General features: G+C 40.1%; 1 protein-coding gene across 5 annotated transcripts in view; it reads left to right on the top strand.

The window, feature by feature from the left end:
* The window catches only part of LOC111656169 (ankyrin-3-like), a 115,271-nt gene that overhangs the window by 41,224 nt on the left and 47,009 nt on the right, over nucleotides 1-27,038 (top strand). For 3 of the 5 annotated variants that reach the window (XM_087174384.1, XM_087174380.1, XM_087174381.1), the window contains exons 6-25: nucleotides 317-502; nucleotides 2,518-2,541; nucleotides 5,768-5,866; nucleotides 6,828-6,926; nucleotides 7,425-7,523; nucleotides 7,685-7,882; nucleotides 9,614-9,712; nucleotides 10,972-11,070; nucleotides 12,465-12,563; nucleotides 13,587-13,784; nucleotides 15,171-15,269; nucleotides 15,516-15,614; nucleotides 17,204-17,401; nucleotides 17,761-17,859; nucleotides 19,203-19,301; nucleotides 19,474-19,572; nucleotides 19,826-19,921; nucleotides 20,013-20,085; nucleotides 20,613-20,672; nucleotides 23,314-23,349. In XM_087174384.1, coding sequence (XP_087030510.1) covers nucleotides 317-502; nucleotides 2,518-2,541; nucleotides 5,768-5,866; nucleotides 6,828-6,926; nucleotides 7,425-7,523; nucleotides 7,685-7,882; nucleotides 9,614-9,712; nucleotides 10,972-11,070; nucleotides 12,465-12,563; nucleotides 13,587-13,784; nucleotides 15,171-15,269; nucleotides 15,516-15,614; nucleotides 17,204-17,401; nucleotides 17,761-17,859; nucleotides 19,203-19,301; nucleotides 19,474-19,572; nucleotides 19,826-19,921; nucleotides 20,013-20,085; nucleotides 20,613-20,672; nucleotides 23,314-23,349 — 2,158 coding nt within the window. The remainder of the gene's footprint in view (nucleotides 1-316; nucleotides 503-2,517; nucleotides 2,542-5,767; nucleotides 5,867-6,827; nucleotides 6,927-7,424; nucleotides 7,524-7,684; nucleotides 7,883-9,613; nucleotides 9,713-10,971; nucleotides 11,071-12,464; nucleotides 12,564-13,586; nucleotides 13,785-15,170; nucleotides 15,270-15,515; nucleotides 15,615-17,203; nucleotides 17,402-17,760; nucleotides 17,860-19,202; nucleotides 19,302-19,473; nucleotides 19,573-19,825; nucleotides 19,922-20,012; nucleotides 20,086-20,612; nucleotides 20,673-23,313; nucleotides 23,350-27,038) is intronic. The other 2 variants (XM_087174383.1, XM_087174382.1) reach the window with 1 other exon arrangement.

Here is a 27,038-nt window from a genome sequence, read left to right as displayed (position 1 = left end):
CAGAATATATATATTATTTTTTATATTTAATAAACAGTATAAATAAAGATGGATTTTATTACAAGTGTTGACAACCTAAAACAGTGATGAATCCTTATTTATTTCCAGTAGTCATGTAGCTACATGCAATGTGCAGACAACTACACTCTTTCAAACAATGTAAAGCGTCATTTTATCATTTTGTGGCCTATAAGGAAAGAAAAACTATGTAAAGATTTTATTGATATCAGGAAACATGAAGTTTCCACATGATCCATTTGTACTGTATCATATCCGCCAGTCAGTGATGTGTGTTACTGTTTCTGCTGGTCCACAGGATGGTTTCACTCCCCTGGCGGTGGCGCTGCAGCAGGGCCATGACCAGGTGGTTTCCCTCCTACTGGAAAATGACACCAAGGGGAAGGTCCGCCTCCCGGCGCTGCACATCGCCGCACGCAAAGATGACACCAAGGCCGCCGCCCTCCTCCTCCAGAACGACCACAACGCTGATGTGGAGTCAAAGGTAACGCTCTGTATGATAGGCAGGACTACAGTTCCCATCATGACCTGCTGTCAGAAAGGAAGTGATTTTGTTTATGTTTTTCATGGTTAAAACTCTCTCCACCTTATTTCTAGCCCCATGATGCCTTGCATGAATTATGAGTGTGACTTTCAGTTCTTCCTTTCACTGAATCACCGTTTGCTTCAGGTCTGTTTCCTTTTCTTAGATATTTTGTGGAAATAAATTGTGAGATAGAACATGTTCATTTTAGAGCTTTGGACATGCTGGTAGGTGGATGTTGTTACCTATGGGCAGAGCCGTGCTAGCAGTTTCCCCCTGTTTCCAGTCTTTGTGCTAAGCTAGGCTAACTGGCTGCTGGTTCATTTTTAGTTTAGTGAGCGTGGCATTTCGTCAACTAACTCTCAGCAGAAAGCAAATAAGAATATTTCCAACAATGTCAAACTTTTCCTTAAAAGGAGATGATGTTCATCTGTCGTCTACAGACAAGAGAGGGGGCGGTGACTTTATTTATTTAGTTATTTATTTTATTAGCCTAAACTGTTACTCGCTTCACTGGCCAGATTCAGTAAAGTTGCTGGATATGCTACAGGACTTTATCCGACGTCACTTGTTATGATCACATTACCCTGTCCAATGTGTGACACATTGTGTTCCCTCATCATCTACTTCCAAGGGTGTAATTAACACTATGTAAAATTCTGTTTCTGTCTCTTTCATTTTTACACTTTGAGTTAGATTTAGTCACTTAAATCTCTCTAAACAATATCTTAACCCCATTCTGACTGGATTAACATTACAGGACGAGGTGGGGGATAAATATTCCCTTTGGTCCCTGGTAATTTAACTCATCATGTCTGATGGGATTTTAAACTTTGTGAAATTACAGGATGTGTCTTTGATACTTGGACCTTCGTTCAGTGAACTGTGTAAACCTTCATGATTTAAGCTTTGTACTAACTGAGTTTAGCTGTTTGTTATGTGTTTGTTTTTTTACTCTAAACTCAAATACGGATGAAAAATGTTGATACACTCACCTGAGTCCCCTTCGGTTATTACTGTACACTCACAGTGGTGAGTAATTTGAAACATTTATTTTGGCTGCAGTTTTGTCTCTCAGGCTATTAACAACTGAAGTAACTGCCTGAGCAAAATGCTGCAACCTCGTCTTTTGTGGGTAAAAAAATATTAAATCTATATATTTTAGCCTCAATCATCTCTTAAATTAGACTAGAATTAAACATCAATGAAATAAATATTACATATGGCTCTATTAAATGATGATGCAGATAAAATATGTATGATGTACAAGGTCTCTAATAACGAAAAAGTAAATGTCATTTTAAGTAAGGATCATGTTATATTAATAATAGAGCAAATTATACAGCATTGCTATTTTTTATCAGACTGAAATCAATTTGAAAGGACTTTGATTTTTCTAATCCCCCCAACAGAAAAGGTAATACACCTGTAGCACAACGCTAACTCCCATAGTCAACGGTTCAGTGAAAGGAACCACAGGAAGTCGTGCCCAATATTCAAGATATTATATATCATGGGGATAGGAATAACACGGATAGACATTTTCTGTCATTGTGTGTTTGTTTTTATTGTGAACGTTGTTTTTTGTTAGTTCCTATTGAGAAAGCATTTAAGTCGGCAAAGATGCTGGACAAACAAGCATGTAGATTATGTTCATGTTCAAAGTCTTGGAGCGAGAAACAGTGTTTTCCTTGTGTTGGTTAGCAGAACAAATAACAGCCTATAGGGGAGAACCTCAGTCCCTCATCCAGTTGTGTGCACCTCTGTGTGGTTGCCTTTCAGTTCTTCTCATTATCTCCGGCCACATTCTCACATGCCCATCCTACAGCTTGGTGCAGTCGTGGTGTTGGTGTTGTTGTTGTGGTGCACTAACCACCCCATTCTCTCCTCCTCTTCCTCCTCCTCCTCCTCCTCCCTCTATACATTCCTTTTTTTCTTACCCTACCGCTCCCCCCGTTTTCCCTTTTCCCTTCTAGATGATGGTGAATAGAACAACAGAGGTACATCTTCTCTTCTCTTCTCTTCTCTTCTCTTCTCTTCTCTTCTCTTCTCTTCTCTTCTCTTCTCTTCTCTTCCCTTCTCTTCTCTTCTCTTCCCTTCTCTTCTCTCCTCTCCTCTCCTCTCCTCTCCTCTCATTGTTCACTCATGGTCACCAGTTCAAAGCCAAAGCCTTTTGTCTGCTGGCATGAATGTTAAACGCTGGCGTGAATGCTTTTGCTGCTGACAGCGCTTCACCTGCCTGTTTTTAATCCTGCATCGCATTTTAACTTTGCTTTGCGTGTGTTTGCAGTGTCTCGCTGCTCTGGGGCAGAAATGTAATAAATAATAGCAGAATTTTAGTTTCCTTAAATGCACAGTACATAGAGCTTATGAAACCATTTAGTTTTCAGACAGCGTTTTTTTTTTTTTTTCAGTGATGTACAATAAACTCGCATGTAAAAGCTGAGGCCTGTGGCCAGCATGAACAAATAAAGGCCAGTCGCTACTACAGGCCAAGTAAAAAAAAATATTGATGGGGGTGAAATTGCATTTCCACGGCATTAATCCCATCAGTGCAATAAACACTCACGTTGTACACACAACTTTGCAACTCTGTTTCTATTTTTAACAGAAATAATCTCTTTTGTCCACTTATTAGATTAAATCTTTCCATTTTTCTGATATTAGGGTCCATCAATGAAACTGAACCCTTCCTGTGGATTTTTCACTTTAAAGCCTTATCAATAACCACAAGCCTGGAATACTTTTAATGTGAAAAGCGTTCACAGTAGCTTAACATTGATCAGGAAAAATGAAAGGACTCAATTTAATGAATGCAAGCAGCACTGAGAGCAGCAGAGTGAGGAGTTAGTGCTGTGGACACGGACATGGACATAATACTGACTTTTTCAAGACAGCAGGTAAACAAGTTTTTGAGTTTGCATTAACCAGGAAATAAAAACCTGTCTTTGATATAAACCAAATAAAGGCCTGCTACAAAAAAAACATAGACGTACATCACATAGTGTACACAATTGTTGAATGGGGGAAAGCGTGAACAACAAACCAAGCTTGTCAATAGGGCGTAAAATCCAGCCATCAGCCCCTGTAAAGCTCATTAATTAACTCTTTGTTTCTTTAAATTGTACAAAAGCTTCATATTTAATACACAGATATGAAGCTGATATTAATCTTATCGTCTAACTCTCAGCAAGAAAGCTAAGGACAAGAACTAACATATTGTAATAGTGGATATTAAAGGGATTTTCTTTTTTTGGTTTGGCCAGTAAACGCCAGATCCTTCACCTCCTCACCGTCTAGGTTTTTTGTCGTCATCTACTGTAAATGGTTCAGAACATTCTTGTGTTTCTCTGCATCATGTTTTCACTGACCAGTTTAAACAGCTGACATGTAAAACAGCAAACATGTTGCAAGCTGTGCCGGGTTACAAAGATATTCAAAAATGAAAAACTCACAGCAGGACTTGCATCAGCTAGCCGTCTCGTCTTTGGCGGTTGTGTCAATGTCTGTCAGAATATACTACACATTTTTTTTTGGTTTTTTTATCCTCCCTCTCCCAGCCGACTTCCCTTTTCCATCCACAGCAGCACCTTTCTGTAATGTGATCATCCTCCACTTACTATAATATCTGCCACATGTATATCAACAAGACAGAGTGCTTTTGTTCTTTGCACTTCTTGGATGTTTGCTTGTGATGTTCGCACTCTTGAATTTTACATTTATTTCAATGTTGTAAATGCTGTCAATTGCTGTGGTCTGAATGAACTGAATTTAAATTTGGCTGTGCAATGTGATCGTCCGTCTATCAAAGGCTCTCATCCAGCTGAAGTGATAGTTACAACTTCAGTTTAGCTTTAGCATGCTAATAGATTTTACTGATTTGCATTTTTAACAAACATGAACCTGAAGTTATGCTGACTATCCTTTGAAATAATACTATTTACTACAAAGTTAAGACTGAACTTTCCAACATTATCCAAAACAAATATTTTATTATTCTCACTAATACTGTTTGTGTGTCAGATTCAAGTCATTTTCACAGCGTCATGTTCTGCTTCATGTCTTAAAGTGGTTTGTTTATATATTTAAACTGACGCTTTCTTCAAAGCAGCCCAGTAAATCCAGATTGCCTTCAAAGGTGCTATTTGTAAATTTTGCTATTGCTACTTAGCTAGCGTTAGCATTAACAGCTATTTACTTACGAGTCCAGAGGAAAAGTTCAGCATCAAACTTCATTCCTTTACTCACCAACAGCTGTTTCTAGTGGTGGAAAGCAATGCTGCAGTTAACTCTTGTTTCAGAAGTTAGCATGCTAACCAGCTAGCCCTTGCCCGTCTCATCACTTTCCGATACTGAGTCACTGTAGCCTCAAGTCTCCCCTGAAGATGTAGCGCTGCTCAGAGGACGTATTATAACCTCTCATCTTGTAAACGCAACAACGGCCGAAGCTCTGGTCAACAATCACCACCACCTGCTCCCAGCAAGAAACCACATTTGGTGGCAGAGAAAAACTTACAAATAGCCCCTTTAACTAATGGAGACGCATGCTCACCTGCATGTCTGGTTTATAAACGTTTTTCCTGTCAGATGAAATCATATTCCAAACGAGTGATTTCTTTGAGACAAAAACTGAATTGGGCACCCAGTATTTCAATTTCTGTGGTTTTCATTTGACAGGAGCTGATCGTGCTTCTATTTGCTTATAATGTGATTTTATCCACTCTGAACCTGAACAGTGTTTAGTTATGGTGCGCTTGCCAAAACTATTACGCAAGAAAAGTAGAGTGATACACTGAGTGGTCACTTTATTAATCTAATGCAATACAACACAGCAGCTCAGCCATTAATTCTACCTTTACAAAGATAATAATGAATTGAGGTATATGTTTATTGTTGAGTGTGAACTCAAACTGAATGTTATAAGCTTTGTGAAGGTAGAACATGTGGCAGAGCTGTTGTACTGGATTGCATTAGAATATACATGTGAACAATCAGCACACATTTGTTTTGTCATTTTTCTCAAAGCATGTCTCACTCATGCTCAGGCCCTGTCTGCTGTGCGCTGTTTAGTCTGCTTTTGGCCAACCGCTGCTCTATGTAATGTCCCATCATGCTTTGCTCATCGTGCTTTGACACACTCTTTGCTTCTTTTTGTTCTCTCTTCAACTGATTCTGTTCTTCTCTCCTCTCTGTCTACCTGTTTGTCTGTCTGTTGCTCCCTCTCAGAGCGGCTTCACTCCTCTGCACATTGCGGCTCACTATGGCAACATCAATGTAGCGACGCTGCTGCTGAACAGAGGGGCAGCTGTGGACTTCAAGGCGAGGGTAGGTGCTTCATTTCAAAGACGGTGAACACACACATACACACACACGTGTGTGTGTGTATGTGTGTGTGTGTGCAGGAATCTAAAACTGACGCAAGTAATTCTACAGCTGTGCTTGTCAGTCTGCAGGAGGAAGCATTGTGTGTGTGCGCTACATGATCCTATAGATTTTAGGAATGGATGCTGGATGTTTGTGAATCTATATAAAAGTGTCAAACACTTTAGTAAATTTTTATGTGACATTTTCAAATAGGTAATATTCAGGTTCTTTTCTCAAGTATTTAATATTTTGTCATTTCACCAAATATGTCAAAGATCAATGTGATAGAAAACAAAGAATCAGCTGAAATCAGCTTTATTTATTATTATTATTCATTTATTATTTATTTGTTTATTATTATTAACATTGTATTCTCATTAGTTTTGACTTATTGGTAAAGAGCACACAGAAACACAGTCTGTCCTCAAACAGATTATATAACCACACAGTAGATTGTAGACTATACATAACACTCAGCAGGTGCAGCTTCGTAGTGAAGAGTGTCCTATTAAAAGTCCTACTCAGCCCTATATAAGAACTTCTGGTGAACACTCTCTCTCTCTCCCTGTCAGCTTTCTGGAAAATTACACCGGAAAGACCAAGAAAGCAAGAGCACAGATCAGTGTGCAGCTGGCAGCTCTGAGACTTGTACCGTCTGTCTAAGGGGGAATGTGAATCTTTGTCCTCTCGCACTGCAAAAGAGTTCAGCGTTTTTCCTCTAACTGAATCAGAAATGACAGACACATGATATGTATAATAAAAAAGGCTTTATTAACACATGCTCTTTGGTGTCATGTGTCAGGTTCTGTATTTGTTTCCCCACTGTGCGCATGATGTCATGAGTTGTAATGTCTGACCAGCAGAGAGTGTGAAGATCCTGTGTGTTAAATATATTCCTTTTTCTTCTTATCTTTCTCCACAGAATGACATAACACCGCTGCACGTAGCATCCAAACGTGGGAACAGCAACATGGTGCGACTGCTGCTGGAAAGAGGGGCCAAGATAGATGCACGGACCAAGGTAGACATGCATTTTGATCCCAAATATATACATTTTTGACTGATGTTTTTATTTAAAAGGAAACTCCATTGATTTAATGCTGCACTTTAATGAAGTTGGAGGCACAGATGGAAAAAAGAAAAATATCAAAGCTGAAAACACTTCATAATCGAGCTTGATAGTGTCTCTTGTTTAAACCTCTGAGTTCAGTAAAGCCCAATCCATGACCATTTATGTTCCAAACAAACTGTACAAACTGTTCTCATATCATCTCCAAGGTGTCAGAAGCGGCTTAGTTTTATGTTTGCCCAAATGTTTACTAGCTGAAGGTTTTTTTCAACCTATAGACAAAGATGGGAAACTTCAAAAGAAATAAATTCATGAATATCATCATCCTGCAGTCTGTGTACAATTGCAGTGAGGGCTTCGCTGACACTGTGGTTGATGGTGTTAAGCTGAAAGCCGAGCATCTGCCTGAAGCTACTGCTCCTACATTGCACTCACTGTTTGTCCTCACAGGATGGTCTGACTCCTCTCCACTGTGGAGCCCGGAGCGGTCATGAGCAGGTGGTGGAGATGCTGCTGGACAGAGGAGCTCCAATACTGTCAAAGACCAAGGTACAACCTCTGTCTTGCTGCTTTATATTCTCACTTCTCTGCCTCAGTTTTTTTTCTTAAGCAGTTAGATCATTCTCTTCCTGATGCCAACAAGACACACGACCGTTTGACACATTAGCTTTAGCAGCCACGACAACTATTTCCTCTTGTTTTGCCTCCAGAACGGTTTGTCTCCCCTCCACATGGCGACACAGGGCGACCACCTCAACTGCGTCCAGCTGCTGCTGCACCACGAGGTGCCTGTGGACGACGTGACCAACGACTACCTGACTGCGCTGCACGTAGCCGCCCACTGCGGACACTACAAGGTGGCAAAGGTCATTGTGGACAAGAAGGCCAACCCCAACGCCAAGGCACTGGTGAGGATGGGGGAAGATATATGGATTCAAATCAGGCTCAATAAGATTTGGCCCAGTTTTTACACCTGAATCTGATTGGCCAGTGACGGTCCAACGACAAAGCATAATACAGAATATCACTTTAGTCAAAATCTTATTGAGCCCGATAAGGATCAGATGTGGGTCGGCAGCAAAGAGATGCAGTTGTAGCTTCAGGGAGAAAGAGACTCCCCAGTCATTTGTTATGATGCAACCAAAAGTGTGAAAAGGAATGAGAGGAGGTGAAAAGCTGGAGATTTTGTTCTGTGTTTAGTTCAAGGACCAGCATAATTATCTTATGTAGGAGGGCTTTGAATGAATCAATTACTTGATCTGATCAAGAGTATTTTCCCTCTTGTCGCACACTTCAAGGAGCAAAGAAATCAATGAAATACTATTTTATAGTATTTTCTGGTTTATTAAACAGAATTTCTTTATTTTTTTTTATTTCTTTCTCTCTCATAAAAGATCATTTGGAGAAAATTTTATTACAGAACTCTTAGAAGTGCGTTTATATCTCCCTCTGTTTTTTTGGTTTTTTTTACCTTGAGCTTGTGTGACCTTTACATTAATGGGACGGATTTCAGTTCATACACGAGCCATGTTTAAAGAGGGATGGAAATGTTCTTGTGAAATAGCCGCCGTAACTTTAACAGAAAAGTGACCTGGGGCTTATTTTAAACGTGAGAACGACCGCCTCATTCATGTAACGAGATGCATGTCTGAAAGAGACTTTACAGTGGGAAAGTGATAGAAAAATCTTTCTCCAAAACTGAAGTATAAAATGGATGAATTCCTGCAGAGGCTTGAATTGAAGCTGCACTGTTGCTCAAGCTTGTGCCAGTGGAACATTTAAGTCCTGCAGTCAGGTCTTGATGATTTCATCTCCCGACCAACCAAAGATTTCTTCCTTCCTTTCAAGTCTCTCATTTCCTCTCTCCCTCCCTCCTTCCTTTTCTTTTCCTCCTTAACTTCCCTCATTATCCCTACTTTTGTTTTTACAACAAAAAGAGAGATATAAGGAACTTTAACTGAGAGGAAAAGACACAGCACAGAGAGAGAGAACATGAAGGAAATGAATGAAGGAAGCAGACAAGGACACCAAAAGAGGCTTTATAACCACAGCCGCTGTCTTTGGCGTTAAGACAACCATCTCTGTTCTGTAATGGGAGAAGTCTGGGTGTGGTTAGAGCACTGGGACTTTATAGCCAGAGAGAATGAGAAGGAAAAAAAGGACATGGAGAGGAAAATGAAGTCATAGGATTGAGCCAGAAACCTCAAAGTCAGGAGAGTAGGAGAAGGAGGGAGGGAAGGAGGGGGCAGACTGTACGAGCTGGCGAGAGACGAGTGAGTTGTAAAGAAGAGTATCTATTTCAGCCCAGCATACTTTTTAATTCCTTTTTTTTTTTTTTTTACATTCTTACAGTCAAGTCAATTATTTCCACACATGCTTGTCTGGTTTGCATGTTGAGAGTTTAGAGAAAAGAGTGAAAGAAAAAGGGGAAAAGGGGAAGAGGAGGGGGAACAAGGAAAGAAGGTGCCCCTTTGTACTGTATTTTCCATGTGGAGTTCCAGATTTGTCTTCAGCCAGTTCTGCGAGACACACACACACACACACACACACACACACACACACACACACGCAGGACTATTTAAAAAAAAACAAAAAAAACAAACTTTTTTGTGGATTTATTTTTGTTTTCCGTGTTTTAGAATGGTTTCACTCCCCTGCACATCGCCTGCAAGAAAAACAGAGTCAAGGTGATGGAGCTGCTTCTGAAGCATGGAGCATCCATACAGGCAGTCACTGAGGTATGTGTGCAGAGCGTGAAAGCTCCACGGCGTCAGTTGTTGCTGTAATCGGTTTTTAAAGTGAAGAAAGACTTGGTGTGTCTTGTTCTCTACGAACCTCCGGGAGCATCACAAGAAGAGAGTTGGCAAGTTTTCTGTGGGTTGTTTGGGGTTAAATCTGTTCCCACAGCGCTGGAAAGAAGAGCTGTGCTTAAGTACACTTTTGCCATCGGCTACTTGTACTTGTGTATTTAAATTTTCTGCTTCTTTATACTTCAGCTTCATTACATAAAAGAAGGGAAATTTTTTATACTGCACACACAGAAAAAAAAAATCTTCATCTTACCAAGTCATTTTGTTTATTATTGCGTCTTATTTTCTTAAAATAAGTAAAAAAAGGATCTTCCATTGGTGGTGAGATCATGTCAGCCTGGTTTAAAGTGGCTGTATTTGATATTTATGTATCAAACGACAGTGTGAAAGGGGTCGACTGTAGTGATGAAGCTACAGGTAATTATCACCTGGATCTCCTCGGCTTTAAAGAACTTTATAGAGACTCGGCTCATCGTTTATCTGTCCGGCCCTTTAGTTCACTGTCATAGAGTCTAGCCGCTCAGCAGCGAACAGCAGACACACACACACACAGTTAGAGAGCAGCTGGTGAACACAGCGGAGCATTTAGCAGCTAAAGAGCCAGGTGTTTCCCTTCAGGAGCTGGTGGAGACCAAAAACAGAGCTAACAGAGAGGGAATACTGGATTTATATTCATCAGCTGGACACAAACACGACGCTAAGTGTATGATAATGTTGCTCAGTAACTGCTGGGTGTGTAGATAAGCAACTGTTTCCTAACAAGTTTAGCCATATTAGCTTAAAGGCTGATAATATGTCAGTTATTTTTGCTGAAGAAAATGTGTTATTATGGGTGTAAAACAAGTTGCCTTTAATACATTTGTCATATACTGTAGATGTGCTGATCAGGAACCGGATTGTGTTCTCATGTATCACAGACTCAAATCTAAAATAACATGTAATAAAAAGCTTTTTTTTTTGTTTTTGCCCAGTATTCCTAAAATAACTGGATTCTTTTCTACAACCACTATTTCTACACGTGATAGTCTGATGATTCTTTCTGACTTCCCCTCCCTGTGTGTAGAACTCAAGCTCAAGCCCGTTCATTCCTTCTGAAAATGTAAATCTTTTAAAAAAAAAAAAAAACAGGTCATGAAGATCGTTGACATTCATACTCACAGATTATTGTTCTTGTTCTGATTCTTCAGTCTGGTCTGACTCCGATCCACGTAGCAGCTTTTATGGGACATGAAAACATCGTCCACCAGCTGATCAGCCACGGGGCTTCACCAAACACAAGCAATGTGGTGAGTTCAGGAAGCTCCTGATTTCTCTTTCTTATTCCTTCGTCATTTACTTCTTGTTTTCCCAAAGGACTGACAAAATGTAAAATGTCAGTACTACATTATAAGTGAGGAGAATTTTTTTTTCAGGTATAGGATAAATAGATATTTTTTTGTGATAAATAGATATAAAAAAGTGTGATTGTCAGTCCTCTGTACCTGGGACAACATGATATGGCATTTTCACAGTTTCTCTTTTACAATGTGCAGGGGTTGAAAGCAGCAAAGTACATGTACTTAAGTATAATTTTTGAGGTACTTCTTCTCCACCACATTTCAGAGGGAAATGTACTTTTTACTTAACTACATTTATCTGACTTAAAATCTGCTTTAGGTACCTGTTACTTTTCAGAGTAAGATTCTATAGTAAATAATGTGATTATCAATATAAATTCAGGATTAAACCAGTGGATCAAAATTTTCAAAATTCTTGGACTGATACTTTTACTAAAGCAAACCATCTGAGTACTTCTTCAAAGTGACGTATCACTATCAAAAATAATAATAAACTTTATTTATATCATGCAAGAGATGTAGCTCAAAGTGCTTTACAATAAAAAATGAAATAGTATGATAGAATAAGGGCGAATAGAAGGATGAAATGGAATTAGACAATATAAAGACGGTAGATGATAAAATATGCAAATGAAAATAAAAACAGAAACTAGTAAGAACAGTAAAATCTGACAGAATTATTTAAAAGCCAGGTTAAATAAATAATTTACCCTGGTTATGTTGTAGAAGAGTGAGCAACCTCCAAATCACTGTCATTGGTGAAAACCTGTGTAGTTCAGGGAGGAGGAGGGAAAGCAGCGGTATATTAATGCCATGTGTATGTAAGGAAACAACCTCTTACTCTCATCTGGTCCGTCAACACTCTTCTATAGCAGCTACAAGCTCTACTACTGACCCTCCTAACTGTTAAATCACATTAAAGGTGAACGAGAAAATAAAGAGAGAGAGAGGGAAAGGGAGAGGGAGGAAGCAAACAGAGAGGGGCAAAAGCACTGCACAGTCAACTCTTCAACCCCAAGTATTTGGTCGCCCACGCCGTGTCTGTGGCCAGGTTACCGTAGAAACGGAGCATTATGGGACGTCATTATGGTGAAGTTGGGTGTGGAGAGTGAGGGGGTCTCTCTCTCTCCCTCTCTCTCTCTCTCTCTCTCTCTCTCTCTCTTTCTCTCTTTCTCTCTGTACATCTTAACAGAAAAGGGAGATTTTCATGAAGAAGGAGGCTGAGAGAGGATTTGGAGAAAGACTCAGAACTTTGGAATAACTGTTAATCCCTCCCTTTCTTTCCTGTGTGTTTGTGTGTGCGTGTGTGTGCGCGTGTGTGTGTGCGTGCGTGCTCGCTGCAGAGGGGGGAGACAGCACTCCACATGGCAGCGAGAGCAGGACAGTCAAATGTGGTCCGATATCTGGTCCAGAACGGAGCTCGAGTGGATGCCAAGGCCAAGGTAGACCACATGTGACATTTGACTTCAGATCACACTCTATCATCCTTTTTTAACAGAAAATACACTGAACCCATTCAGTGTCGGCCACAATAGCTTTGAGTGTGTGCCTGTGCGTGTGTCTGTGTATTTATTTATATTTGCTTGAGACACAGAACATTACAGTTGCTAAAAGTGAGCCACGCTGTGTGCCTGTGGTTGGGAGTGTGTGTGGTTTTGTCTTTGCATGTGTCTAATTACTGAGTGATTACAGTGCAGATTTGTCTTCTTGTTCCCATTGTAAGCAAACAAAAAACCTTTTGGTGGAAACTGCCATGACATAATGATAGAAATCCTTATGTCAGGTTGCTGTGTAAATATGCTGGTATTTTTATTCATTTTCATCGACCTCTGGAAAAAATGTCCTACAAAGCCAGTTTTTCTCATTATAAGAGAGAAAATGTTCATTCAAAGTTGCTTGAATATTGTAAATGGAAGGCTAATATGACAGTACACAAAATTCTCCAAAAAATACAACGATTGCAACAAACAAAGCACCGGAGCCTACAAAGATTTCTTTTCTTTTCTTTCTTAAAGCAGCTATAATTGATATTTTTATAACAATAAGACATGAAATCACAATGTGAAAACACTTTGAAAGCATTGGCTACAGAGACTTATTACCTGAGTCAGCAGCTCCACTCAACTTTACAGCTAAAAGTGATAGTAGTTAGCAGCTAAAGAGCCAGACATTTCCCTCAGGAGTCGGTAGAGACCAAAAATAGAGCAAAAAGAGGAAATACTACACTTCAATTCATCGGGTGGACGCAGACACTACTCCACATGAATAATAGGTTTCTACATAACTGCTGAATGTGTAAATAAGCAACTGTTTGCTAACAACTTCAAGATATCCACTGAAAAGATGATTATATGTCAATTTGTTCACATCAGTTTTTGCAGGTTTAAGCAAACAGTTCCTCTGAAAACTTTGTTTTTTAGGTATTAATAATGTGCTGTTCATGTTTGTTTGCTTGTTGTCACCAGGACGACCAGACTCCATTGCACATCTCTAGCCGCCTCGGTAAACAAGACATAGTTCACCAGCTGCTGGCTAACGGAGCGTGCCCAGACGCCACCACCAACTCCGGATACACACCTTTACACTTGGCCGCCAGGGAGGGACACCGAGACATCGCTGCAGCACTGCTGGACCAAGGAGCGAGTCTGGGCATCACTACTAAGGTAAATATTAAACACACACACACGAGAAAATATGTGTTTGTGTTACATATAAACATAGAGTGGGCAAGCCAGGGGATTAGTGCTATTGCTCTGGAGTGGAAGAAGATCTTACTGAAGTGAAGGTGGTAATACCCAAGTAAGTTTAAACTTTTGGGTTGCTTGCTTGAATAGAATTATATGTAAAAAGTTGATTTTGTAAGCTTCTTGAAACATGTTGATCTGCCTCGAAAGCAGGTTGAAGTATTGATTATAAAGTGGCACATAACTTTTTTTATTTTTCGGAAAGAATGTGTGATATTTTAGAAGCTTTTCATTAGAAATAATCTGCAAAATATGCAAAGTAACTAGTAACTGTAATTAGAAAAATGTAAAGGAGTAAAAAGTACAGTATTTACACATTTGACATATGCATACACACATACTGGCCCCAAAATATCGTGCAACCTAATTAAGGAATTTCAGTGACTGTTGGTGGAGGAGTTATTTGTCCAGCTTTGGATCATTTTGTATTGTGAATTACTCATCTGAAAACATCAGTTTAAACTGCAGTGAAGCATTTCATGGCCACAGATTTCGACCCTTTGAGATGATGTTGACGATGGTGAAACAAAGGAAGAAACAGGCCCCACTTGTTTCTTTATATCGGATCTCGTGAGGTAGTTTTTAAGGTGCTACCAGCCATGAACAAAAGTTCATTAAATTCAGTCAGTTGTGTGAACTGTTGCTAATGATTGATGATAATAATGCTTATGTACTATGATTGGATTTTTCCTGACCCATCTGTCACGATCATAACAATCATTTCCAAATGGTAATAAAGTTCTATTATTCACACAAGCATCTGTGATAGTGTTTTGGTTAAATCTTTTCCTGCAAGCAGGCTTCCTACCCTGATTGTGTGCGATATGATTTTTACTGTAGAAATTCACGAGCCTTGAACAAGGAGGACAGTCTGTGTTCTGTCAGGTCCCAGTGCAACACTGTTAGTCACTTTTCTGTTTGCGTGCATTCACAGACGTGCACATACAACACACACACAGCAGAGTCTTTCTGCTCAGAATTCATTTTGAACCGCAGTCACGGATCTTTGTTGCCTCATAGCTGAAGAATCTGATGTAACGCACACAACACACATCCTACCTCCACACCCTGGGCCCATACTGTGTTTCATCATTTTTTTTTTAAGTAATCAGTTCTCCATGTTGTCATGACATAACGCTGCAAATGACTCAGTCTGAAGTGATCAAACACATATGGTTCTGTGGGAGCAGCCACGTATAGAAAACAAGTCATGGGAGCAGTGTGTTTAACAGAGACAGAGCAACTCAGATTAGATTTTGTATTAAATTTGGTTTAATGTTCTTTTTCTGTTGCGTGTCTCTGCAGAAGGGCTTCACTCCTTTGCACGTTGCAGCAAAATACGGGAAGATCGAGGTCGCCAACCTGCTGCTGCAGAAAAGTGCTCAGGCTGACGCTGCTGGGAAGGTAATGCAGGTTTAGCCAATGATGTGTGCCTGAGAGAGAATGATTGTTTATGAGCGACAAAAGGAGAGTGTGTGTGTGTGTGTGAGCTCCCACATAAAGAACAGGATATATGCAAGTCACACACGTGCACAGGATCACTTTGTTTTGTTCAGCCAAAGCTTTCACAGTATTCTCTGCTCATACTGCACTCTGCTGTATGTGTATCACCATCTAACAATGCTCATGTGCGTTTGTGTGTGTGTTCAGAGTGGACTAACTCCACTGCATGTGGCAGCACACTATGATAACCAGAAGGTGGCGCTGCTCCTGCTCAACCAGGGAGCCTCGCCGCATGCTGCTGCAAAGGTAAGAGTCAGTCAAAGTGTGTGTGCGTGCGTGTGCGTGCGTTTGTGTGTGTGTGTGTGTGTGTGTGTGTGTGTGTGTGTGCGTGTTTGCTGAAGGAGGTAAAATCAAATGTTCCTTAATGCATTAATGCACCAAAACCTCTCTCTCCCTCTTTGGCTCGGGGTGAAAGCAGGCTGACCTAGTTTCAGTCACCCACCATGCAATTACCCTGTGTTCTATACTGGAGCGATGCTTTGTGATTGGCTGGTTTTAACAGCATCTATCCTGAGAAAGCTGCCACTTAAACCATGAAAGCTCCACTAACTTCTTTCTTTCTGACAAAACATTTTCATCAAGTGTTTTTTAATCAAATACCTGGATATAAGACAAAGTTGGCTGCATCCACCAGAATAGCATTAAAATGTAAACAAAAAGAGAAGTGGGCTGGAAGATGTCATTGAAATTAATTAGAATCTTAAAAAGAATAATTTTCTGATATAAATATATATCATAATACTGTAACTTAATGCAAAATAACAAATTAACTTTGTTGAACAGTTGAGTATTAAATCAAAAAACAACTGTGCTTGTTTAAACAGAAAACTTGAACCTTTTCTTTTTTAGTTGTTAATCATTATTTTCTTAAATTAATGTGAAGGAATATTAGGAATATTTTGGTGAAATTCACACACAGTTAAATTATTCACTTTCTTGTGAATGTTAGATGAGAAGATTGGTACCACTCTCATGTATGTACAGTAAATGTGAAGCTACAGCTAGCAACTGGTTATCTTAGCTTAGCATAAAGAACAAGATAGGGGCTTATCTGGGGCTTTTTACTTTTACTTTTGTTTTGTTTTGACCGGATTAAATAAACAAGATACAACATGGTGGATTTCGTTATCTTCAGACAGAGCCAGGCTAGCTGTTTCTCCCTGTTTCCAGTCTTTATGCTAAGCTAAGCTAACTGTAAATGGACCGAAATAAGCGTGGTAGAAATCTTTTCAGCTAATTCAGCATACTTTTAATGAGTTTTGTTAAAGTTTTAATTGCAGTTTGCCTAAATGTAAACAGTTATAATAACAGGGCTGAAGTCTGAGCCCTCAGCTAACTCACTGACTCCATGGCAACATTGTACAGTACTCTCTGTTTAAATCCCTCAAAATTATGGGAGCATTAGTTCCAAGACTTAGAGCATTATTATCACCCAAAATAGAAGTGAGACAAAGAATAATAAGAGGAGCTACAAAATTCATGATTATAGCTTTTTTCTTGTGATACATGATCATATGATTACAGTACAATTCCCCTGATACATGATAATATTAAATTATCATCCATCCGCTAATGTGTTCTCTCAATACAATTCTTCATGACACTCAAAAGCCTGTATGCATCCTTTTTATAAATATACTTGCTGGAATTGCACATAGCACGTGGTACCTTTATGAATTGGGAAAACACGCTTTAATTTTGTTAAAATTTAAACAAACTGAGAATTCAATCCAGAATATATTTTGTCTAATTGATTTCTGTTCTAGCTTGGCCGTGTGTTAAGGAAAAATAACACATGAACAAATAAACACACTCCTCTGATTCTCTGTACCCAGAACGGTTACACACCGCTCCACATTGCAGCCAAGAAGAATCAGATGGAGATAACCACCACATTACTGGAGTACGGCGCCTCCACAAACACAGTAACACGCCAGGGAATCACTCCTCTGCACCTCGCAGCGCAGGAGGGCAACGTGGACATAGTGACGCTGCTGCTGGCTCGAGACGCTCCTGTTAACATGGGCAATAAGGTACAAGCTCCTCGTGTTGAAAACTGCCACTGCTGCAGATGTTTGTCCCTGTGCAGGATTGAGGGTCGCACAGGCAGATGTGGTACATACAGCATGAAAGTAATATTTGTGTGTGCACTATAGACTTGTGTTTAATGGCCAGGATCTTAATTTTACTTAAAGGTGACAGTGTTTTTATCCAAGACTCTGTTATTTTGCCAATTATTTATTTTTGGCTGTCAGTTTTTAATGTTTTCCATCACCATAATGAACAAACCACTCCATCTCAATTATGCTGTATTAAGCACCTTTCCATCCCTTTGTCTTTTTGTGTCTTTTTGAGTTTTAAACTGTCTCTCTGCCTCCGTCTTCATCCTCAGTCTGGTCTGACTCCACTCCACCTGGCTGCCCAGGAGGATAAAGTCAACGTTGCTGAGGTCTTAGTCAACCAGGGGGCTACTATAGACCCTGAGACCAAGGTAATGATACTAGTGTCTTCTTGAGGGCTAAAGGGATTATCTTTCAAGTCATTTATCAAGCAGAAACACCAAATATTCACTCATTCCAACTTCTCAGATGTGAGGATTTGCTCTTTTTTTCTGTTTTATATTGTTACAAATTTAATATCTTTGGTTTTCGGACTGTTAGTCGAACAAATGAGCAATCTGAAGAGTCCACCCGGTTGTCGGGTCAATCCCAACCCCCACACTTGTGGTATTTGCAAGTCGTGGAGTGCCTATTTTTGTGGCGTATTTCCGGTAACTGCCAGAGTCCCCAAGTGGCTGTTAAGACTGCCAGCTCGTTTATCAGAGCTCACAAGGACACACTCACATGCAAATATAAATCCAATACACAGCACAACTCAGCTCAGATGATTTATTGGAATGAATAAGTAGGATCAAGCTTACAATATTTGAGAGCTGAGAGGAGTAATGCAATTAATATTTAAATTGAGTTATCTAGTAGCACGTACTGACAGTACATAAAAGAGACACAACATCATATCACTTTGAATGTTTTCTGTCTGATGAAATTTGTATGAATGCATCTTATTTGTCAAAACCTCTGATATAAAGGATGTGATGTTTAAATATTTATCTTGACAGTGTCAGATATGTGATATTGTTCTTATCAGTCCCAACAAAAAGAATCATTAATATTACACGATAACCATGGGGGCGCTGCTGTAACCATGTAGTGTTTTAACAATTATAATGTAAACCACTTCATGTTTGATGCTTACTGTTAGTCCTAAAACCAACCCGGTAAGCAGTGCATAACATGGTCATGTTATAAATCCAAGGAATTATTTGTAAGTTTTGCTATTGCTTCGTAGCCAAGGTTAGCATTAGCAGCGGTTTACTTATCAGTCTGGAAGATGCCTTTACTCGCCAAGAGCTGTCTCCAGCAGAGGAAAGCAACCCTCTTGTTTTGCTTCTGTTTTTATCACTTCTTTTCTTCTACTGAAGTTAGCATGCTAACCAGCTTGATAAGGTCAGCCAATCACTTTCTTATGTCCAGTCTGTCCTGAAGACGTAGCTGCTCAGACGGTGTATTATAACCTCTTTTACCTTTTAAACACAACAATGGCTGAAAGCTCTTGACAAGACTGGAAAGTAAAAAGCTCTTCATGCTAACGTTAGCTACGTAGCAATAGAAAAACTTACAAATAGCGCCTTTAAAAAGTATAAAATTCATATAATAACATATAAATATGTGATGATGATGATGATGATGATGATGATGATGATGATGATGTGAGGCACCCATATGATCTTTCCCTTGCTTAACACATTTTATAATTTATTTTCTGCCTTTTCAGCTGGGATACACTCCTCTTCATGTGGCCTGTCACTATGGCAACGTGAAAATGGTCAACTTCCTGCTGAAAAATCAGGCAAAGGTCAACGCTAAGACCAAGGTAACTATTTCACGTGTGTGTATATATATATATGTGTGTTCATTTCCTTTTTTGCTGTATGGAGAAGAGATTTGAGCACCTGCATATTTTCAGTGGGTGCAGCATGAATGCATTTTGTTGTGTAACTGTGTTTTCAAACTCTAACCTTTGCCTCTCTGTACCTCCTCTGCAGAACGGTTACACTCCTCTCCATCAGGCTTCACAGCAGGGACACACACACATCATCAACCTGCTGCTACATCATGGAGCATCGCCCAACGAACTCACAGCTGTTAGTATACGCACACACACACACACACACACACACACACACACAGACAGACATGTGCAAATACAGTGCTATATACAGTACACAACAGATGTATTAAGTCTGATTTGGCTCATGACCTTTGTTGCTTGCAATCTGTTCTCTTTCAATCCACATTGTGAATCACATTAAGCTCTAAATATTAGTCAAGTTTAATTTCCTGAAAGTGTTTGAAACAAATGACTCACCTTCATTACTTTTTATGTTTTCTGTCCAGAATGGGAATAGTGCTCTGTCCATTGCCAGGAGGCTCGGCTACATCTCTGTAGTTGACACACTCAAAGTGGTCACAGAAGAAACTCTGACCACTCAGGTGCGTATGTGTGTCTCTGCAAACCCCCGGGCTCATATACACATATAGGTCAGCGCTGACACTTGATTAACAGCTTGTCTCTGTTCAACAGACTGTGACAGAGAAGCACAAGATGAATGTCCCGGAGACCATGAACGAGGTGCTGGACATGTCCGACGATGAAGGTGAGGATTTGCTTAACAGCTTCATATTTACAGCTCATTCATGTCTAAATCTGTATCACTTTTAAATCAGTTCTCCACATATGACCTGAGCTCATTCACAAAACCCTGGAGAGAGACACAGAATCTATAAAATCCCAGGTTGAGTCACATTTGGCGTTTGATCTGATCCCAGTGCTCGCCTCCTCTGTGCCAATTTTTCCCTTTGTTGTCAAGGAAACAGTTATTTTGTTGTTGCTTCTGAGTAATTCAGGTAAAAAAAAAAAAGCCAGTATTTTTTTTTCCATCATCAACTTATTTCATTTTATTTCATCATTTTATTTCACTCACAGTCATGAGTATGATTTAAGCCTTTATTTCCAAAGCTATAACAAGGAGTTTAACAGTCATATAAAGGATATAAATTTGTACATTAATCACATTAGAATTTTCAATTCTTCCTTTGCCTATGGTTTTGTCATAGATGTGATTTTCCATATTCTTTGGTTTCTTTTTTTTCTCTAACCCTCTCCTCCATCCCAATCACGCAGTCCATAAAGCCAATGTCCCCGAAATGATCACAGAGGAGTATTTTTCTGATGTGGAAGAAGGTATTTTTCATTTTTCTTTCTTGTTTTGTTCTTTAAATCCTCTCTCCTTTTTTTTCCTTCACTTCTTTCTGCATGTCAAAATTTTGTTCTTAACATTCTCCATCTCTAATTTCTAACCTTATTTTAATGATATCAAGATGTATATGTATTTATTTCATTGAGAGCAGTAAAGTACCTCAGGAGCTTTTAAATTGCAGCCTTTTCTCTTCTATAGTTTTTTTGTGTATCACACATGTCCTGTGCTGTACATGTGCGATAAACCATGCTGTACTTGAGTACTTTCAGATGTTTCTCCCCCCTCTTTTGACTCTCTCATGCTGTGTTGTTGTAAAGCCTCCAGTATTTTCATGCATCAAAATGCAGGGATTATGCCTCTCTACTGGTTGCCATGCCAACTGTCTGCATATGGCGTTGTGTAGTGTGTAACAGATTTCTTTTCACACTGTGGAGACTAGAGTGTGCACACACTTGATCCTTTGTCTTCGGAGGCTTGTCGGTGACACTTCTATTGTAGTTTCACACATTCGGGCCAAAGCAAACATGGTGTCAGCTGCTGGAGTGTGTGTGTGTGCATGTGTGTGTGTGTGTGTGTGTGTGTGTGTGTGTTTTCTCCTGGTCTGGCTCGAAGGTGGCTGAATTTGAACTTTTTACTGATTGCTCCTGATGAGCTTCAGCCTGGGGAAGGGGAAAAACAAGGAATTGATATATTGAGATTTTTCAGTCAATAGTTTGTTTCATTTTCGCTTGGCTCATCGTGCCCTTCGGTGTTCCTGCTAAACAGTGTGCATTGATGGTAAAGAATGGTAGGCTTTCATTTTTAGGTTGTCACATGCTTCTTAGTGTCTGCAGTTGCCAGTTTTTATAGCTGCTAAATGTCAGCAGCCTGCAGAGCAACACAATTGAAACAGTTCACCTTCCCAGAGTGTTTACAGATGTGTGGACGGATATCTTGAGATAAGCAAGTGTGACATCTTTTCTAATGGTCAGAGACAACCTCTGCTGCTGTCATTTATATTTAACACAACATATGTATGCAATATAATGTAACACAGAGCTCTATATAGAATGGCCTGCCTGACTGATATGCAATAGATGCGTGCAGAATAGAGCAACATAGTAGATTTACGGAATTGAGAATCAGCCGGACAACATTATAGATCATAAACATTAATGAAGAATATGATTTGGGACGATATCAAGTAACTTCCAGGTACTGCCAACAAATAGGACCTGAGCAACATGACCTCCATGAAGACCTGGAAAAGAGAACAGAATTATACAAATATACAAGAGGTAAAACCAAACTCACCAAACGTATACATCTAGGAGAAGGAAACAAACAGACAGAGGGAGAGAGAGACAAGGAGGAGGTTTGGACTCCTGGAGGATGAAGATCCAGATCCAAAACATCTGTAGTGACGCATTGACATCCAGGAGAGGGACAGAGTTCCCAGGTCAGCCGGTAGTCCAGCACAAAGTGAAAATAGTGGACAGGGAAGAGAAAATACAGGGATAGAGAGAGAGGGAGAGAGAGAGAGAGAAAGAGGGAGGGCGGCAACACAGCCTGGACACTCGTGCTTCAGGGAATAAACAAGCACAACATGGACTATACTGTACGTACTAGGTTTAATGGTTTCATTCAGACTGAGACCAACCCACTGGCGAGAAAATCCTACTGCAAAGAGTAAGCTGCTAACTGAAAGTGAAGGCATAAAGATAAGTTTTAAGTTTGGATTTAAAGGACAGTCTGATGTCAGCAGAGGAAGGAGGCATGATAGGAAAAGCCTCTGCGGTCTGCTGACTTCTTTTTAACTCTGAGGACAGACATGAGCCCTGTATTCTGAGAGCCAACAGCACGGGATGGAGTGTAAGGTTTAAGGAGATCAGACAGGTATGAGGGGGCAAGCCCGTTTATGATTTTTTTTGTCATTAGAAGTATCTTAAATTCTGGTAATGTGGTCAAAGTTTCTGGATTTAGTTAAACATATAGCTGCAGCATTCTCAACCATTTGAAGACTTTTAGGTGTGAATTAAAAGACCAAATTATATATATATATTGTAGGTATGTTACATTGGTGAAGGGTGATCTTGCTAATGTCTTTAATGTGCTGATCAACAGAGAGAGCTGGATCAAACGTAACACCAAGGTTCTTGGCTGTCATACTTTGAGAAATCACACAGTTGTTGAGGTTTACTGTTACTTGTTTAAACCGGTGTCTAACACAAACCCTAACCCTGCTGGATCAATGACCAGCATCTCAGTTTTATCTGAATTTTTGAGCAGGATCTTTTGTGACATTCAGCTTTTCATGGCAGACATGTACATGGCCTCTAATATAATCATTTGGGAAGGGTCATCATCAGCTTTTACAGGTAGATACAGCTGAGTATCATCAGCGTAACAGTGGAAATCTATAACATGACTGCATTTAATTTGGGAGAGCCCTGGGGTACTCCATATTTCACATCAGAAATTATTGATGTAATATTATTGTAGAAACCACAATGTGTTGTTTCAGTTAACTAGAACTTAAACTGTGTTAGAGCCAGGTCAGAGACGCCAATTTGGTTTTCCAAAAAATCCAGACTGCAAAAATCATAAATAAATGGTTGAAGGTGTGTTTCTGCTTTGTTTAAACAGAAATGGATGTTGGAAATATCTGCATCAGCTATTCCTGTAAGTTTAAAAAACATGGTGATGTGAGTGCAACTAACTCTTATAACCAGTCTGAAGTGGCTCAGCTAAACTGATGGGACTAAATGCTGCGTGTGTGTGATTTTCTCGGCATTTTGTATATGTGTATTCATGTGCATGTTTGCCCTCTCTCTGAAGTTGTGTGCGAGTTGTTGTTTTTGTTGAACAGGTTTAGCAGAGTGTCCATCTTTAATTTCTGATCTAAAAATACAACACATGTCACACATACCAGCTGAGAAACAGCAATGATTAACATCTCCAATAACACACACAGTCCAGGATCTAAATCTGGACGGCCCACACACCCTGTGAAGCCTTCTTTAAGCTGGTGTGAGCTGCCCAAAGAATTTTTCCAGAGTTGTAAAGTTGATTGATATTTTGATATAAAATCTAAAACATACGACATTTTTTTAAAAACTTTTTTGATCTCTCTGATTCACTGTTTTGTTCTCATTAATGCCACTCCTTCTTTTAATTCACTCTCTGGCTTGCTCGCCCACCGCTGCTCTCTTTCTCTCTCGCTCTCGCCCTCCCTCTCTCCCTCTCTCTTGCTCTTGCTCATTGAGCTGAGGAGGAGGGGCCAACTTTGAATGGTGTGTTTACAAACAGCAACCAACCAATCCTGCATAGTGTATCTTTAGTGCTGTGCGTAATACCACCTAACAACCTGCACTGCTACAAAATACAGCTGCACAGGCAGAACTTTTATTTTGAAATGCATTTATGCGAACATTCAGTGTATATAAATCAGTGTAACAACTCAGCACTGCTACAAACACAACTAAACAGGCTGGAACTCAAAGAACCAGCCGACCAGCTGGTTTGATGCAGATGGCCGAATAACCAGTCATGGTTGTCCAAAAGAACCATGGTTTGTCTTGTATTCTGACCCAACATATGCTTCCTCCCTGGCATATGCTGGGCATGTGATCCAAGTATGGGCTGAGTATTTTTGCTATCTGGGGAGCCACCGTGCTGCTGTGTTGTAGGAGTCTTAGTTGGTTGTGGACTCTTGTCACCCGCCTTGTTCCTCCTCCTCAAACCGAAGAAGTGGCTGATTCTTTTGAAGACTGAGCACTTCTTTTTCTTCTGTGGGAGCTTCTCCTCGGAGACCGTCGGCTCTGGCTCCAGTTGTAGGGCTTGCGACAGGTTGAGAAGCTCCTCCTCCTCCTGCTCCTCCAGATCCTCTGTTGGTTGGGCAGTTTCTCTCTGCAGGGCCTGGTCGACCTCTTCCTCCGTCCTGAGCGGTGACATGCTCACAGTTGGTTGAAGTAAGGTCCTCCATTTTTGGTTTCAGCCCCTGGATCAGTTCCTCATCCTCTATCACTCCTGGTCCTCTCTCTCTCTTTTATCATGAGACTGTCTCTCTTCTTCCAGTTGTTGCTGAAAGGTAGCTTCTTGATGCCGAAACTGTACAGCCAGTTTCTGCTGGATCTGGAAGAGCAGATCTTTTGACAGAGTTTTGTATTTATTTTTCTTTGTTTCCAGCATTGTAGAGAGCTCACTCACTTTTTCGTCCTGAGAGGCAATGTGTTGCTCTTCTGCCATGAGCTCAGCCTTCAACATCTCAACCTGGGCGGTTACAGCCTTATTTTCTACATTATAGTTCCTCAGCTTCTCAACCAACTTTTTGGAGCTAAAGGCTGATACAACTTGTTGAAAGGCCATCTTTGTCACTCTCAGTGATGTTTGGTTTTGTGTCCTCAAAGATGTCTTCCTTTCTTTCTTCCTTTCCTCAAAGGCTTCTTATTGCTTTCTGATTGGAGTGCCACTTGTCCGAATGTCTGAAGTGAAATTTCTGTCTGAACACTGGCTGCTGTATATACAGTAAACACCTGCCATAGAATGTTACCATTGGTAACTTGCTGTTATTATGGTACGAATGCTGGAGGAATCTCTGTCTATCTTCTCCGTTTTGAATTTTCTCAGATATATATAGATATCTTCCAAAAAACTTTGCAGTCAACACACAGCACAAGTATGAAGTCGATCGGATGATCAGTTGTTGGGAAAATCGAAATACAGACATATTCTTTCATTTACAGTTAGATACAGTGAAAAGGTTTCTCTGACCACATCAAGACATCGGAGTTATGAGAGATAGACTGTGATAGTGAATCATAGCGCCACAAAGTTATATTTTTCATTTATTTATTTACACATAAAAAAATATGATTGTTTAAAAAAAGATATGTACACAGGGAAATTAACATATATACAAACACTTTTACCTAAATACATTCATATGTACATTAATTAAAAAAAATAATTAAAAAAAAAAACCTACATATGCATATAAAGACAAATTAACAACTCCCATCAGCAGCATGTGCCACTCTCATGTTGTCTGGCCATAGACACATGGAAACAAGATGTAAACGCCAATGTGGTATCTACTTGTACAGTATCAGCCAGTGTGCTCTGCATCATTTCATGCTGTATTCTGATTGGTTTGTACAGTAGCAGTGGTCAAAACTGTGAGATGTTGTACATAAATTTCTGACACTATAACCACCAAAGCTCTAAATCAGCTGTCGGTGGATAATGCCATCTAGAACCACCATTCTGGATGGATGACAAAAGATTTTACCACCTCTCTCTCACAGTCTTAAATTGCACAGTGTGTAATGGTCCTTACTCAGACAGACTGGAAACTTGCCCCAAAAGACCTAAAAAGACTTATTTGACCTATCAAGAATTGTTTAGACTAGTAAAGACAGGCTGCTTGACAGCAGTCTGTCAGCTGCAATACAAAGACAAGCAGGCACATACTGTTTCAGATGGAGTTGTTTTTTTTTTTTTTTTTTAAATCCTTATAAGATGGATGCAGAGTTATGAATTTCTATTATCACTGTCTGACATGTGCGTTGACTCACAGAAGCAGCTGGAGGAGTGAGTGGAAAACACAGAGATCAAGAGGGAGGAGGATGAGGTTATTTGTATGCAAAGAATTTGTAGAATTTAGTAGATGGAGAGACAAACGAGCAGACAGACAGGTAGAGCAAGGAGAAAGGAAAAAGAGGAAAAGAAAGAGAAATACAGTCTATAAACAAAACCAGTGCACCAACCATGAAATATAAAGTTGCAAGATCAAGAAATAAAAGTTAGGAAGAGCAGTGAGGATACATACTGTTCTGTATGTAGGACTATAGACACTGCATAGGTAGAGTTTAGATGTTAGACAACTTGGTCTGAGTCACACACCCACTTACTATTTCTGTCCTGCAGTGAGATCTAGGTGTCTGTTCAGAAACTCTCACACACACACACACACACACACACACACACACACACACAGAGTGGATAATCCTAGAGCAGGGTGGGTAGGCGGGAGAAAGCTGATCTGTTTGTGTGAGCGCCGGGCTGTGAAAGAGAGATAGACGGTGCATGCAGGAGAGAGCGGCAGAGAGCTGAAGGGAGGTTACAAGTCAAAGAAAAGTTAGTTCAGGGTGAATTCCTGCAAACTGGACGGCCGGCTGAATGAAGTGCTTTAAAGCAGGAGGTGAGTCGCGGGTCTTGCCGCTCAGGAGGGGTTTGCTTTTTCGTTGGAGCTCAAATGAGCAGGGATCCCGGAGAATGGGCTGGAATGTCGCCAGATGGGGTCGGTAAAGTGTGTGTGTGTGAGAGAGAGAGAGAGAGAGAGAGAGAGAGAGAGAGAGAGAGAGAGAGAG

This window comes from Seriola lalandi, unplaced genomic scaffold, assembly GCF_002814215.2.
Source record: "Seriola lalandi dorsalis isolate HSWRI2012SDOR001 ecotype SW California unplaced genomic scaffold, Sedor1 jcf7180002054346, whole genome shotgun sequence".
NCBI classification, from domain to species: domain Eukaryota; kingdom Metazoa; phylum Chordata; class Actinopteri; order Carangiformes; family Carangidae; genus Seriola; species Seriola lalandi.
This window is presented reverse-complemented; position numbering and strand designations above follow the sequence as displayed.